Genomic DNA, 15,494 nt, shown 5'->3' on the forward strand with positions numbered 1-15,494 from the left:
GTTGAGATTTTATAGGTGCAGCCTTCCTGTCATGTCTAGAACAGTCTTTCTTCTCTGTCCTCTGTCTTTATCCTGGTTCTCCCTTGGCACACATGAGAAGGAGCTGCTCAGTGAAGAATTTTGTTCATTGATTACAGTAGTGAGCGACCACTTGAGATTAGCGTGGTTACATTAAGGAGGTTACATTGTTTCTTAAGATGAGAAGGCAATAAGGTAGGTCTTTTGGAGGAAGAGTTCAAGTTATTGTTTCATCGAAGTCAATTGGATGCAAAAATGCTACTTGTTATCAATTTACGGGGGAAAAAAAACCCATTAGAGACTTTGTAATTTGATCCAGAAGGAATACGAAGCTGAGAGTCAAGGAAGAGGAAAAATTGACTTCATTCTTTAGCTCTTTCTTAAATCCTGAGAAATGTGTGCCTCAAGCACTCCCCTTTCAATCCCACAAAACAGGGAATCAGGAAAACACATTAGCACCCTAGTACAGAGTAGGAACCCAGAGCTGCGGGGAAACAGCATCAGGACAAGAGGAAACGGGGGAGGGGCGAGAAAACTTCCCCTGTCGCTTGGAGAATCTGCTGCAAGGCGTGGGAAGGAAGGGAAGTGGGGAAGGTACCCTGCAGACGTCAGCCAGACACTTTGCCTCTGGGCATGTGGGAAGGAACTGAAGGAGGAGGGAAAACATCGCGCTAGGGCTAGATGGAGGAGCTCCTGCGGCTGCTTCTGAGTGAGGATCTGGAGAGCCGGAGCGGTCTGCTCCCGTTCTTCCCTTCAGGAGGCCATTCCTCCATTTTTAAACCCAAATAAAGAGGGGGCGCTGGGCTGAGCCGGTATAAGTCACTCGTCGCAGACCTCGATCCGGCCTCTGGCTAAGGCCGGAGAGGTGGCCTTAGGGGACGCTGAAGTTACACTGTGGCGGGAGGGGAAGGGTCTCTAAGCTCCTCTCCAATCACGGTGGCTGCTGAAGCTATTTGCATGTATTATGCTAATAGGGACCTCCCGCTCCGCTCCCACCCGCGCTCCCGCCCTCTCGTGGGTCCAGGCGGGCTGGGCGAAGGTGAATACATTATGCTAATAAGGAGGCTCCTGCGGGAGGGGGCGGGCCGTGCTGGAGGCGCGCGCGCACGGTCTCACCCGCGAGCATCCCGGGGTATTTAAGGCTCGCACACGGGAGGCTGCGGAGCTACTTCTGGGGCCTCGCGGCTCGCGATCGCTGCTTGGGTCACTTGGTTCTCCTCTCTCCTCTATCCCTCTGGCCACCCCTCGGGGGCCGCGCTCTCGGCGCGTCTCTCTGCATTTCTTTTTCTTTTTGGCCTTGAACTGATCCAGGTGGGAGACAGGTCGGCGTGTGAAAAGCCCCGGAATAGGTAGAGCTAGGCAGACAGACGCAACAGGTCGGAGCGGGGAGAGGGGCCGGCGGACCCTGCGCCTCCGCGCGGGGGACCACTAAGGAGGTGTCGGATCTTGAGGGGTCAGAAGAGCTGCCCTGGTGGGCATTTCATTTCAGCTGTGACCCCCGGCGCCACACAGCCCCCCGGCCAGAGGGGGCTTTTCACTCTCAGCAGGAAAGGGAGAAAGAATCAGGAGGATGGTCCACGCTTGCTGATCCGGACGCCGAGCCAAGCTCAGGTCCACCTCTGAGCGGGGGCTCCGACTCCACCAACTAGTTGTGCAGCCGCAGGGACTGAACTTTGGAGGCACCGGCCCTTCCTCTCCTAAGATAACTGGAGGAGATAGAGGGGCTGAAGGCGTAAGGGAGGCCGGCGACCCCAACACGATGTTGGTGAAGAAGCTTGCAGAAGGGAAAGGAGGGGGACGAGAGCCTGGATCAGAAGATCCGCGCCCCTTGGGACAGCGTTGTGCCGGCACCATGGCCTCGTGCGCGGCCCTGGCGACCCTGCTGTCAGTGGTGGCCGTGGTTTTTTGTTTGTATCTGGGGGTGAAAACCAACGACCTCCAGGCGAGGATTGCTGCTCTTGAATCTGCTAAAGGGACCCCTTCCTTTCGTCCGCTGCCTGACACCCTCGATGAGCTGAAGGCTATGGTTCAGGAGAAAGTGGAGCGTCTCTTGGCACAGGTGTGAAAGGCTGGGGTATTTTGCACGTGGATAGTGTTTTGCACAGGTGTGAGTCCTGTATGCAGGGCTAGTTTCAACCCTTACTGTCCACAGAGTCGGCTTGACTGTGGGTGCCGAGTATGGAGTGTGGGTTGAGTACCTTGGATATTGATTGATTGATACCGAGTCTTGCTGAAATCTTCCCTTACTCTTCCATAGTGCTTGCATGCTAAACATATATGAATGTCTAAAAGAGGGAAGGGAGGCCTGGATAGTGGGAGTGTGGGGAGGAACATTTCATTTTTTAGTTTTCTGGAGTCTCTTGTGGTCTCTCAGTTCTATGGAGAATATTCATTATAGACATAAGATCTCATATCTCCTTCCCAGATAAAGGTTAGAAAAATAAGTGTTATTAATATACAAAAGGTAATCATTAAAAAATTCTATATAGATTCAAACTCATAAATTTCACCCTTTGAATCTTTTCATGTTCAAACAGGTCAAAAAGTTTTATATTTGGCAAAGGATGCTGTGCAGGTATTGAAGAATGTAGAGCCATTGAAGTTGAGAATGGAAAGGGATCACATTATCTTCAAGTCTGGTTTCAACTCAAGTTAGGGGCTTTTTTTTTTTTTTTTTTTTTTTTTTTTAAAGGGGAATTTATTTCCAATAGAGAGGCTGTTTAGCACTTGATATTCACATGCATACTATTGGCCACCATATTTTCAGACCTGCAGTATATCACTGCCAGGCTTTTGCACTAACTGTCTGTGCTTGGGCTGGAGGAGAGAATGGTGGTAATTGAAGACTTGAGAAATGTATTAGCCAAACCCTGCAATCCTGCTACCACGTCAGTGGTCATTGTCCTATTTTAGGACTTGGATTCTGTTACTTTTTGACTAGAGTCCAAGTACATATGTAAATATTCCTTAGGCAAGCTATTGAATGCTGGTAAATCAGGCATGTAGCCAGAGAGTCCCTAAGAGTCCATTTCTCTTCAGTGCTACTGATGATTGTATATATACCTCTGCTTTTTCCTACAGAAATCCTATGAACATATGGCTAAAATAAGAATCGCAAGAGAGGCACCTTCAGAGTGCAACTGCCCAGCAGGTAAAATAGACTTCATTTACCAACGCTTCCTCCACAGCAGAACACACACACACAATCTTGGGCTGTCAAGTCTACCTGTAATAACAGTAAAGAAAGAATGCAGGCCCAGCCTGCTTTAATAAAACCAACATGCCTCAGCCCAAAAGATGGCAAAAAAAATTGCTAAATATTATTTTGTGTGGGATCCTATGGTCTACTGTGGGAAAATGAGGAAGCTAGAGATGGTCACCATGGAGAATATGGGCAAGATGATACACAAAGGTAGAGTTCTTAGAGTCACAGATCCAAATCTTCCATGATCTTATTAAATAATGTCAGTTGTTGTGTGTGTGCGCCATGTGTGTGAAAACGACTATTGAACTTTTAGATTCTGAATTCCCTGGTGTCTAATGCTAGCTACATCAGTGCAGGTTTGTTGCCTGCCTTTGGCATCTGGCTACACGTGTAAATCACCTCTACTTCCTCACTGGCTTGTATTCTGTCCTATCAAAGAGACACTCTCTCCTGTCTCACAGCAGAAGACCAGATGAAGGATATTCTTTATCTTGAACTCCCATTCCAAACTATTGCATTTTCAATGACCTCTCAGGATGGGCTCTTATCTATTTACTGTATTTGTGTGCAGTTTTAGGGAGCCATGTTAATGGTAGTACCTAAGAGAATAGGGAAGAGAGACCTCAATGAATAGCACTCCCACACCTCATCCAGCCAGGGTAATTGTAACTCCTTTCACAGATCTCTGAGACTCAGTATTTATCTGTAGATTTAACCATTTAAAAGATCTTGGATGATGGTCATCAATCCCCATGAGTGTTAATGCTTTTTCAGATAAATACTGTAATGCATTTATGAACATTTAGTTTCTTTTATCAGACATGCAAAGTGATTCTTTTACATTTTATTTCATGTTCAAGAACATGTTACTTATTTATGTAGTTAGGTGTTGCACAGTTGCATTTGGTCAACGACAGATCACACTGTGCTGTGTAGGACTTATAAGATTACATCATTTATTGATATTATAGTCCTTTTAGTTTACGAAGTGCAGTGTATGAAATTGGATAACAACACAATTCTCCCTGTTAAGTAGTCCATGATTGTATATGGAAAGGCTAGTTCTTGTATTTTCTTAATATCCTAAATTATTTTTGATATGGTCAGCATAGCTGCCATCTTTTACACATCAGCTTAAAATATGAACACCAGGTTATATAGCATACACATTTAAAGAAAACTTTAAAAATTACATTTAGTGTGTGTGTGTGTGTCCATGTCCGAATGCACACGCCTATGGCCATGTGTGTGAGTAGCACTTGTGTGGAAGTCAGAGGACAACCTGCAGGACTTAGCTTTGTAATGCTACCAAGTGGACACCAGGGATCAAAGCCAGGCCATCGGGCTTGGTGACAAGGGCTTATACCCACTGAGCCATCTCATTGGCCCTAAGCACAGCAATTATATATCCGATTACATTGTTCACCATACTGCAACCATACTTTTTTCAAATAAAGCCTTTCGATTGGGAAGACACTGCTTTGGAATGATGGTAAAGACCTTATTCCAGCTACGAAGAAGGTTGAGGCAGGAGGATTATGAATTCAGTGCCTGACAGGGCTACAACTTGTAAGACAGTCTTAAAATCAGAAGGTTAAACAAAGATGTGTGGAGATCTTGATGTAGCTCAGTTTTAGAACACTAGCCTAGCGTGTGTGGGACCCTATGTCTAACCCCACAATGCACAGGAGAAGTTTTATATGTTCTATGTGAATATTTCACAGTTTAAGTTACCTCTTTTGTTAGAAGGAGATCAAAGGAGGAGTTAGCATTTGAACATATAGCTTTTGTTCTTCGTTGGGACAGACCTCAGAAGTCAGATATTTAAGGAAGTCACATGTCCAGCAGAGGATTAAACACATAATCACCTCATCATGTTTGGGACTATTTAAATTCTAAGACTCCTGGTACTGAGAGTCACTGACCACACCCTTCAGAACCTAGTACTTTTGGTATGTAATGTTTTGTTAACCGTATTAAAGCAGTATTTCATTCATTGGATTCTTACTGAATTGGTTAAAAAGGTGAAAACTAACCTGTTCTGCTCTGAATTGTTTTCTGTGAAGATGTCACTGCTCATGATGTTTAATGTAACTTAATTATCACTTGATCTGGAAGAAAGCTACCACATTTAGAGTTGGACTTATGTTATCTTGGAAGATAACACTGGAACCCTGGAGTATTTTTCAATATAACATGACAATGTAAATGGGATTTCCTTGGTGTTTTTTTTTTTTTTTTTTTTTTTTTTTTTTTTTTTGGTTGGCTCTTTGTAGCAGCTGCTTTACCTCCTCGTCACCACTAGAGCCTCACATCACACCAGTTTTTACCTGGCTTCTTGAGCAGCAACTCTTGAAAGGTGTATGTACCTTCCAGTGCATGGAACCAAATAATCACTGTTCTGGAAGCACTCCCTTCTGCTTGGATAATTATCAGGCGTTCTAAAAATAAAGATGTTATATCCTGGAGAGAAGGATTTTGAAATATGGTCAGTGAGATATTGTCTTAGGGAATGAGTAGGCCAGCCAAGGATTAAAAGAGGATACAGCACTTCCCACCTGGGATGGCTCTAGCTGTGGTTCACAGTGACTAAGAGTTGTCACAAAGACATCTGTTTGCAGGACAGAGCTCGACACGTCTGTGACCTCAGCTCAGTTCCTGTGGACAGATGCCCACCCCTTGAAGTTGACACTCTTGTTGACAGCCTCAGTAACAGTGCCAAAGGCTGATAGCAAAAATGTAATGCTGTGTTGTTTGTGTTCACTCTGAGTGCTTTTGATAGACCATGGTTCCTGACAGGTTTGTCCAGGTAGGGGGTAAGGAAATAGTAACATTTATAGTTTGCTTGCTTTTGTTTGGTTCACAGGAAGGGGTATCTTGGGAGAAGGATGAGCTATTTATTGAATAGTTTCTTAATATAAGAAATGTACTCTCGCTGGGTGGTGGTGGCACACGCCTTTAATCCCAGCACTCGGGAGGCAGAGCCAGGCAGATCTCTGTGAGTTCAAAGCCAGCCTGGTCTACAGAGAGAGATCCAGGAAAGGCACAAAGCTACACAGAAAGACCCTGTCTCAAAACACCAAAAAAAAAAAAAAAAAAAAAAAAAAAAAAAAAAGAAATGTACTCTCTAATTTTCATAACAACTCAGAGGATTAACTCCAAGTGATCTACTTTTATAGATGAGAAAGAAAATAGTTAATGTACTAAAGTCAAGGTGAGGATTCACGTTGGCATCTGAGGGAACCAGAAGTCCAAGATCTAATGAGGAATCAAGGATGAGCATTTAAAGCAGAATGCCTCTGGACTGGAATTCTGTATCTGCTACTGATAATGTGTGACCTTTGTTGAACTAAAGAACCAAGTGTGTGCCATTTCCTCATCTGAAAACAAATACACACACACACACACAATCCCAGAAAGTCTTTCTCATATGGTGATGGTTTTTGTAAACTGTCTGATTTTTAGTGAGTTGTGTGTTAAGTTGTTGTTGCTATCTTTTATCTTTTTGCCTCTTCAATGCTCTACAAATACTTCACCACTAAGCTACACTACTGAGCCAGATGCTTTGACTGAAACTATGGTTAATTGAGCAGATATTCATGTAAATCACCCACACAGGTAATCATACTAGAGTTTCTCTTGTTGCTGTACCGGTAATGTTTGTGTTTTTTCCAGATATTTACATTGCTCTCATTTTCAGACTTATTTTTAGTAGCTTTGCTGAGGTATAATTTATATTTCACCCATTTTAAGGTTTGTAATAAATCTTTATTTGGGCTGCCATCCACTGCAGTCTAGGTTTAGATCATTTTTGCCTCTTGACAGCTCACATTGACTTGTGAGCTCAGGAGAACCTTTATTTTAGAAAAGTTCTGCTTTGGAGAAACTCCAGAATAATGAACAAAAAAACTTATACATCAAAGCTCTGTTTAGTAGAGCCCTTGACTTAGCAGTAGCAGGGCTTGGGAGATCCAGCTGGTGTTTGGGGCCTGACCTCTATAAAGCTTGACCTTCAGATGAGAGAATAAGTTGGCTCATTCTGTGGATAGAATTTTGCCTTGGGTTCTCTCTTGATGCCTTACATAAAACTATGTATAAATCAGGCATGTTTGCAGAAGAGCCTCTATGTAGAAGCTGATAGAGAATGGTGGGAGCCAGGTAGCCAAACAGGAGAGGTTTAGATCATTATTTTCTGAGGCCCCTGAATACCTTTCACCTCTATGGAAATGATTATATATGAAGCAAGTGTATGTGTAAGTAAGTTGAGGAACCTCACATTCTTAATTGTGATGCAGGCACAGGTGTCTGGCTGAAGGACATCATTTCCCATGGTTTCAGAAGAGCCTTAGATTGCATTTCTTATATAAAGTATAGAAAACTATTTCTTAGGAATATTTCACTTGTGCTATGTTCTCCTTTTGAAGAGGCCGCACAATAAACGGAGTACATCAAGTAAGAGAGTCATAGTGTTTAGATCTTAGTTATGTAAAGGAGCAACAGAAGCAGTTTATAGACCATGAATGCAAATGCTTAAATATTATTTAATGGGAATGACAGACATTCTTCTCTTGTAAGACTAAACAACACAGCATGACATGCCAGCACCTCCAGGCATTCATGTTAAATGGTTTCGGTTCTAATGAGAGCAACAGTTTGGGTGTGGCACTTTCAGTTGGTCTAGTAGTGACAGCTGGCAAAATGCCCCAGTCAAAGGACCAAGGACAAATTGCCTCTTGAAGCAGTGCTCTTGGGTTTAACTTCTTGTTTGCTGCTCTTGTCTGTACATGAAAAGGCTATTTCTTTATATTCTTTTTCTCAGTAATTCCATGTTTTGATGAGCTGGGAGTTATCAGAGGAGAAGGTGTCCATTCTTCATGTAGCTCAGCTCAGTTCACTATTGCTCATTCTAGCAAGAATGTGTGGGAACAGGTCCTCTCTTAGGGCTGGGATAACCTCCTCTGCTTCCAATTGACAAGCTTTGTCATTGTGAGGAATCAACCCCACAGTGTTGAGGAAAGCAGAGCCTGACTGGCAGGCTTAGTTAGGTCTGGGAATGGAGAAGGAATGTTTGGTCAGCATCAGGACTAGTAGAGGGGAGCATGTAAGGAGACATGCCAGAATCAGGATGACTCTGCAGCTGGGGGGGGGGGGGCATTTCCTGCCAGAGGGGCATCCCCACTAGACACTTAGCCAAGTAGCATCAGCCTGTTATCTTGAGTGGAAGCCATCCAAGAATGATCACGAAAAAGTGTTTTAGTTCCCTCCTCCGCCTTTATAAACATTACTTGGTAGTTTGATGGAAGCTGAGAATGTGAAAACAAGGCGTGAGTCAGTCTGGTCTAAACACAGAAGCATCCCACCCCTCCTTGGTTTGCCAATATGGGTGAAATTTCGTGCTGGGGTTTTATGTACCACAATATTTAACACTTTTCACCCCTCCCCCCAATTTGTGTTTAAAACAGACTGTGGTTTGCCCAGATGCCTGATTTCCAGACATGGATATTTATTGGTATCTTTTGGGATTTGTTCTACAATTCTACACAGAAAAAAACCCTGCTTAAAATTTGACTTTATAAAGGAGTATATGCTAACAGTGGGATGCTGAAGCAAGTGGACACTCTCTAACAAGGCAGAAGTGAGCACACTTTTCATCGGTGTCCCAATTCCTTCAAATGACTGTTCTGCAGGTCACTGCATGATAGAATTCCTGAGGAAGTGGCACCAAGTGGCAAGCACCTCCTCTTTGTGACCACAAGGGGGAGGAACTGAGTCGAATAGTAGGGCATGCCCTCCCCTCCCCCCAGCCCATTCTGCCTTTTCCTTTCCCATTGACATCCATTTCTTGATTTCTGTTTGCCACAAAAAAGAGGAGGAAGCAAGGAATTTCTGTAAGATTTGAAGACTGCAGTATCTTACTACATCTGAGATACTTCAAAAAAAAAAAAAGCATATTTTACTTTATTTACACAAAGTCGTATGTAGTTTAGGCTATCCTTCAAATTAAAATGTAGTAGGAGATGACCCTGTATTTTTGATCCTTCTGTCTCTACAGCCCATATGCTATGACCACAGGTGTGCACCATTATATTTGGTTTTGTGTGATGTATGTTAGAAAGCACTCTATTAATTGAGCTGTGTTGCTAGCCCCTAATTTCACATTTATTTTAGGCAGAGTTTGGCTGTTAAATAGATAGGTTTACAGCTATGATCTTTGGGCTGGTATTCCAACATTTAGAAAAAATGAACAAAATTGAATTGAATTTGTCCAATGGGGATTTTAGCATCAAATTTCACAGACTCCAGAACAATTGAGGATTGCTGTCATGCTTCTGATGTCGCTGTCTCCGGAGTGTCTACCTTGGCCTCAATTGAACACGTGAGAATTGAAGCATTCCTGATTGTACCTTGTGACTGCCCACAGAGGCCAGAATATAGTGTCACATCTCCTGGAGCTGGAGTTACAGGTGGCATGAGTTGCCTAATATAGATGCTGGGAATTGAACTCTGGGTCTCTACAAGAGAAGTCTATGTTCTTAACCTCTGAGTTCCCTTTCCAGTCCCCACATCTTAAATATAAGGATAAAACCTTTCTGTTGTCCATCAGTTTCCTCATGGGGCCCTTGGGAGCATCACCAAAGAATGTTTGTAACAGGCTTCTTTTGAGGCCACCCATCAGCTCCCAAGTCATGACATGGAGGCTTATTATTAGTTATGAATGCTTGTCCCAACTAGATGTTCTAACTTATTTTAACCTGTTTCTCTTCATCTATGTTTTGCCTCAGGGCCTTTTGCCTTTCTTTCATTCTGTATGTCCTACTTTGTGTCTGTCTGTCTGACAGCTGCCTATCTTCTGGCCCCGTGCACATCCCTTCTCTTCCTAATTCTCTCTTCTCTCTCAAGCCTAGATGCCTCCTCTTACTTATTCTCTCTGCCCACCAGCCCTGTCTATCCCTCTACTCTCTAGATACTGGCTGTTTAGCTTTTTCTTAGACCAATCAGATGCCTTAGGCAGGCAAAGCAACACATCTTTACATTGTTACATGTAGCATAAACAAATGCAACACATCTTTAAATAGTTAAAGTAATATTCTATAACAAATCTTAGGACTCCATGGAACACTGTTAGAAAAATTACTGAAAGTGCTATCTGTGGTCAGCATCACACTGGCAACTCTTTAGAAATCTACTGCACTTGTCAACACAGAACTCACCTCCAGAATTCTACACTAGAAATGTTTCTAGAAGTGATGGAGTTAAATTATATAGAGAAATTATTTGAACAGACATGGCTATCCTTTTGAATTTGAATATTAACGTGGGTTGTAGATTCCATCAATGATGGTGAGAATCTCTAGAAATTAACAGTACTTTATCCAATAATGGGTGAGACTTGCAGTACCTTTAACGGAGAACGTGTAAATCTGTCTCTAGCCCCATTGTAGCAAGTGCTGCAGAAGGGACATGGGAAGAGGATCCTGTATCTGTCTTTGAAATGAGTGTCCACTGCCATGAGCACTGTTGGCTGCTGCATGAACAGCTGGTTGTGGACAGTCATTTGAGTATAACACCTTTCCCAGTAGTCTTGTAGGACATGCAGTACAGCTGTAAAAGTGAGTGGCAAGCAATTTTTCTCTTGATAATGTAATTCTCAAACTATGGACTTCAAGGAAGTCTAGATGAGAAAATAAGTTTTATTTTTTAGCTAGCTGCTTTACTTTTTGAGAGAAGTCAGTTATCTACAAAGCAGCAAACATGGGACAGTGATCAAGTAAGGAAGGCTAGAAAGATCATGTGCCAAATAAAGGCATTGTAAGCTACAAAAAACAAAAACAAAAGCAAAAAATAACCCCAACTCTATCTTCTAACTTCGCTCCCTGCCCCTGCAGTGCTGCTGGCCTCCCAGACCACAGTTTAAACAGTAAGCCCACTCCTGCAATTCATGAGATGCATCTGGAAGTTTTTAATAAAAGAAAAACCTCTAGCATTGAGAAATGACATCCGTAAAGAAACTGAGGCTTTTACGTTCTTATATTGAGTTTCCTTCTGTGCAGAGTTATTTAAGGCTCTAAATTCCAGCTACTTCTAAGGATGGGTTTCCTGAACATTAGGATTGTTCTTGCAATCAAGTTCTGAATGAGGAATGCAATGTGTACTGGTAAAATTTATGCTGCCATTCTTTTTGAATATAAAAATGGCTAATTTACTTTTATAGTAAAGGATATACTTGGATTGAGAGATCTGGGGTGTATTTTGCATTTTTCTATGTAAACCTGCCATGAATTAGACTCAGAGTATGTTTTACTTTAAACCTTCATTTTTTTTTTCAGCGGAAAACCCTTGTTTCTATCATCAATCGTCAGGAAGAAAGCACAGACAGAGGAATTTTATAATCAGCCACCTAGCGCCCCGATGTGTATCATATATCACTTCCTCATCATTTTCGATTTATTGCCAGTCTGTGCTTTTGTTTAACTGTAATCATGTGCTACCAGCATTTTGAACATTACACTGGCTGCGCACGTATGAGATGTGATGAGATTAATAATCTTAGATGGACTTCTGAAAACTAGGAGTGAGCACATGCCTGGGCAGAGGAGCGATGATGCTCTGTCAGGTCCTCAGTGGAATGGTGTTGCCTGAAGAGGCTCTGCAGCACATGAAATTACAAAGAAGAGACCTCACTCCTGATTCTGGGCAGGCCACTCTTTCTTCTCTTTTGCCTTGCATAAAACTAACTCTCGCCTGCATTCTTCAGTTTAGTGTGTGTGTGTGTGTGTGTGTGTGTGTGTGTGTGTGTGTGTGTATACACCTGAGTGCAGTGCCTGCAGAGGCCAGAAGAGGGTGTCAGATCTCCTGGAGCTGGAGTTACAAGAGGTAGTCAGCTGCCATGAGGATGTTGGGAACTGAGTCCTGGTCCTCTGCAAGAACACTATGTACTCTTAAATGTTAACCCATCTCTCCAGGCCCTCCCCTTTCATTCTTTGACTGCCTTGGTCATCGTCTAGTCCCAAAGCCTCTAACCTTTCCTGGAAACATCTGTATTTATGATCGAATTTGGCAGTACTGTCGAGGAACATCAATATCAAACAGCAATGGCATTCCCAGATTTCAGAAGGTGACTGTTTTCTCAAAAATTGTTAAAAGGTAATTTTCAAAGGAAGGGGGAAATTATCCCTTTCCAAAAGGAACATGGTTTCAGGATCTTAGCTCATTAAGGAATGAACTAATAATATGTCAAAGGGAAGTTCACAGACACCTATAGTTCAGAAATGGATGTATAAATGGAGGTAAAATGGACTTGTCCATAGTGAAAGAGGGAAGTAATTTGCATTAGCAAATTACCTAACTATAGATGAGAGTTTATTTTACTTTTGGCATTATTTATCTACAACTTACCAAGTTTATATGATGCCTCCTGGAGAATCAAGAGTCAGACAATCAGGAAGGGTGTGGTCTGAATAGTCTCTTCTGGAATGCAGTGTTTCCCCTACATTTGTAAAGCACCAGACTGGAAGCCATACTTCAAAGGGTAGGCCAGTGAAGCAAAGCTGAATGCCATTGTACTGTCCACAGCAGCAATGATTATTTATCCCATGTTCTTTCATGTTAGAGGTATATGAGTTATATGCTGGTCATATGCTTTCTCGTTGTTTATATAATCAGTTATGTAAAGGACAGTTCCTTTTAGCTTAGCTTACATACTAAGCTCATACAGGTACTGATTGGTGTGCCTGCATCACAGGCACAGCTTACATACATGGCTTTAAAATCATAACCGTTTGTTTCAAGTAGAAACCACATAGGAAGACTCAGCTTCTTGTGCCTAGGGACTAACAAGGGTTTCCAACAATGTGAATATAAGAGCTACTTCTGCCCTGTGCTTTTGGAAATGATGCCTGGGCAATTACCTTCTCCTTCCCCATTTCTGTGCTTCCAGAGAACCATCTGGATTCGTAACAGTTGTCAATGTAAAGGTCTAATGTGAAATACCTAGAAAGGCAAAGCATAATGACATGTTCTTAGTCATAACAGATTTTGCAAGAAACTACTTTATGATTTGAAAAACATTTGTAAGCGACTCAATTCTAGGCTCCTGATTTATATTCTCCACTGATTATATTTAGCAACAGAGTGAACACAATATGTTTTATCAACTCTGTTATTAAATTTAAATTTTTAGCTCATAAATGATATTTGTTTCATAATAATCTACAGAAATTCTGTCTTCCTTTAGTAACTGTTGTGGAGAGAAGCAAATCCCAGTTATTTCTGCATAATGTTGGTGAGAGTCTTGCTAGTGGGTAATTCTATCAAGAGTAGAGATTACCCTATGGAAAATGCCCCACTACTGACTATACGATACTCAATCTTGTCTTCTGTACTCTATTTTACAGTATTTTCTTGGGGGGGGGCAGGGAAAGCATATCAAGAGACTTTCCCACCAAATTTCCTCTATTTTATAAAACTCAACACTAGCCTTGTCAGGATATATTGCAGTAATGATTATTCAATAAGCTTCCAGCTGCTTTTGGTTTCACATGACTTGGGAATTTGCTAAAAACTGATCCAGTGCTTTTTTTGATGCTGTGATAAAAATGCTACATTTAATGCTGTGACCCTTTAATATAGTTCCTCATGTTGTGGTGACCCCCAACCCTAAAATTATTTTCATTGCTACTTCATAACTGTAATTTGCTACTGTTATGGATCATAATGTAAATATCTGACATGCAGGATATCTGATATGTGACCCCCAAAGTGGTCATGACCCATATGTTGAGAATCACTCACTCTGCTAGAGCCAGAGAGGTGGGAGGTGGAGGTGGACAGAACCCAGTGGATTTTTTTTTTCATCACCACCTTTTTATTGCCATGAATCTATTCATTAGTACCCCTGGGCTTGCTGGCATACCTGTGATTATCTCACTTCATTTTCCTTTGTGTGTTATCTGAACTGTGTTCCTCAGAAGACCATTAGTTTTTGAAATCAACAAGTGTTTATGAAGAAAAAGTCCTTCAAGGTCAAGTAAGTGAAAGGCTTACTGAGATGAACAAGATAAGCAACTTATTTATTGCGACTCTGTAAAATGGGTAATACAACGTAATTGGGACATATTTTTCCTTTCACATAAAATAATGTGGCTACGATCAAGGACGTCCATGTGCTGATAAATGTTGTCTACCACACAAATGTACTGAGAACTGTTTAAGAAGCCTGTATAATTTAGCTGTTCAGGAATAGTCAGGTGTTTCCATGTTAGCTGAAGTATAGCTTGAAGATGGAGAAATATGCACACAAAATGGAGTTGCTGTTTCCTGCTGAACTGACCACAACAGGCAAAACTCAAAGGCTAGGCTGCGGTGTGGGGAGTATTAGATTAGGGCGTCCTGCTGTCAGGCTAAGTGTAAAATCAACTCAAGTGCATTCAGGTAACTTGTCTAGGAACTTTGCCAAGGAAAGCAAGTCTTGATTCATATTTAGTCTGGTCTAGAGGCCAAACTTTAGCCCGTAGTTCAGTGTGTAGCTCGGCCACAGAGGTTCCCCACATCAACTATACACATACCTTTCATTTTTGAGGAAGAACGGATTAACACACTTCATGTAACTTTCTTTGGCCTCAATACAATTATCCTCCTAGGTTAATGCATTTAACTTGCCTTGAGATACATTTCAGAATAGATGGCTTATTATGTTAAGAATATGGCATATGTTTTTAAAAAAATTGTGCTCTTCATCCTTTGTTTCCTCAGTTCTCTGTCATAGCTGGAGCAACAGAAATAGAATTTAAGTAATAAGTAGAATAATTTGATACAGTGAGTATTTAATTTACATCAAAGCCTTTTACATGGTGTCTAAATCAAGCAATCTGGGAAAGGATACCTTAATGAATTTTGAACAAATTCATTTGCTCAAAACTTCAAAGAAGTATCTAGAGAACACAGCAAACAACATTTAAAATAAAAGTAGCATAATAAAGGATGACAACGTTCTTTCTTATAACAGTAGTATTATACACACTGTGAAAACCTCACTAAATATCTGTATGCTATTCATGGGAATCATTACAATTTAATAATTTGTTTTTTTCTTTTTGTTACACATTTACACTATTTTAGGTAGGGCTTTACTGTGTAGCCTTGGATGGCCTGGACTTCATAGAGATCCTCATGTCTCCACCTCCTGAGTGCTGGGTTTAAAGGCATGAGCTACCACACCTGGCTATTTCAATACTTCTGTAAGTCATTTTGCAGTAGATAGTCGGGTGCCTAA

The 15,494-nt window shown here is 41.8% G+C and overlaps 1 protein-coding gene across 6 annotated transcripts in view; it reads left to right on the top strand.

Moving 5' to 3' along the window:
* Nucleotides 1-627: 627 nt before the first annotated feature.
* The window catches only part of Col25a1 (collagen type XXV alpha 1 chain), a 401,263-nt gene continuing 386,396 nt past the window's right edge, over nt 628-15,494 (top strand). For 3 of the 6 annotated variants that reach the window (XM_036189734.1, XM_036189736.1, XM_036189735.1), the window contains exons 1-2: nt 628-2,077; nt 3,100-3,169. In XM_036189734.1, the coding sequence (XP_036045627.1) occupies nt 1,778-2,077; nt 3,100-3,169 (370 nt within the window). In that variant the 5' untranslated portion in view covers nt 628-1,777. The remainder of the gene's footprint in view (nt 2,078-3,099; nt 3,170-15,494) is intronic. The other 3 variants (XM_036189737.1, XM_036189738.1, XM_036189739.1) reach the window with 2 other exon arrangements.

Source organism: Onychomys torridus, chromosome 6, assembly GCF_903995425.1.
Source record: "Onychomys torridus chromosome 6, mOncTor1.1, whole genome shotgun sequence".
NCBI classification, from domain to species: Eukaryota; Metazoa; Chordata; class Mammalia; order Rodentia; family Cricetidae; genus Onychomys; species Onychomys torridus.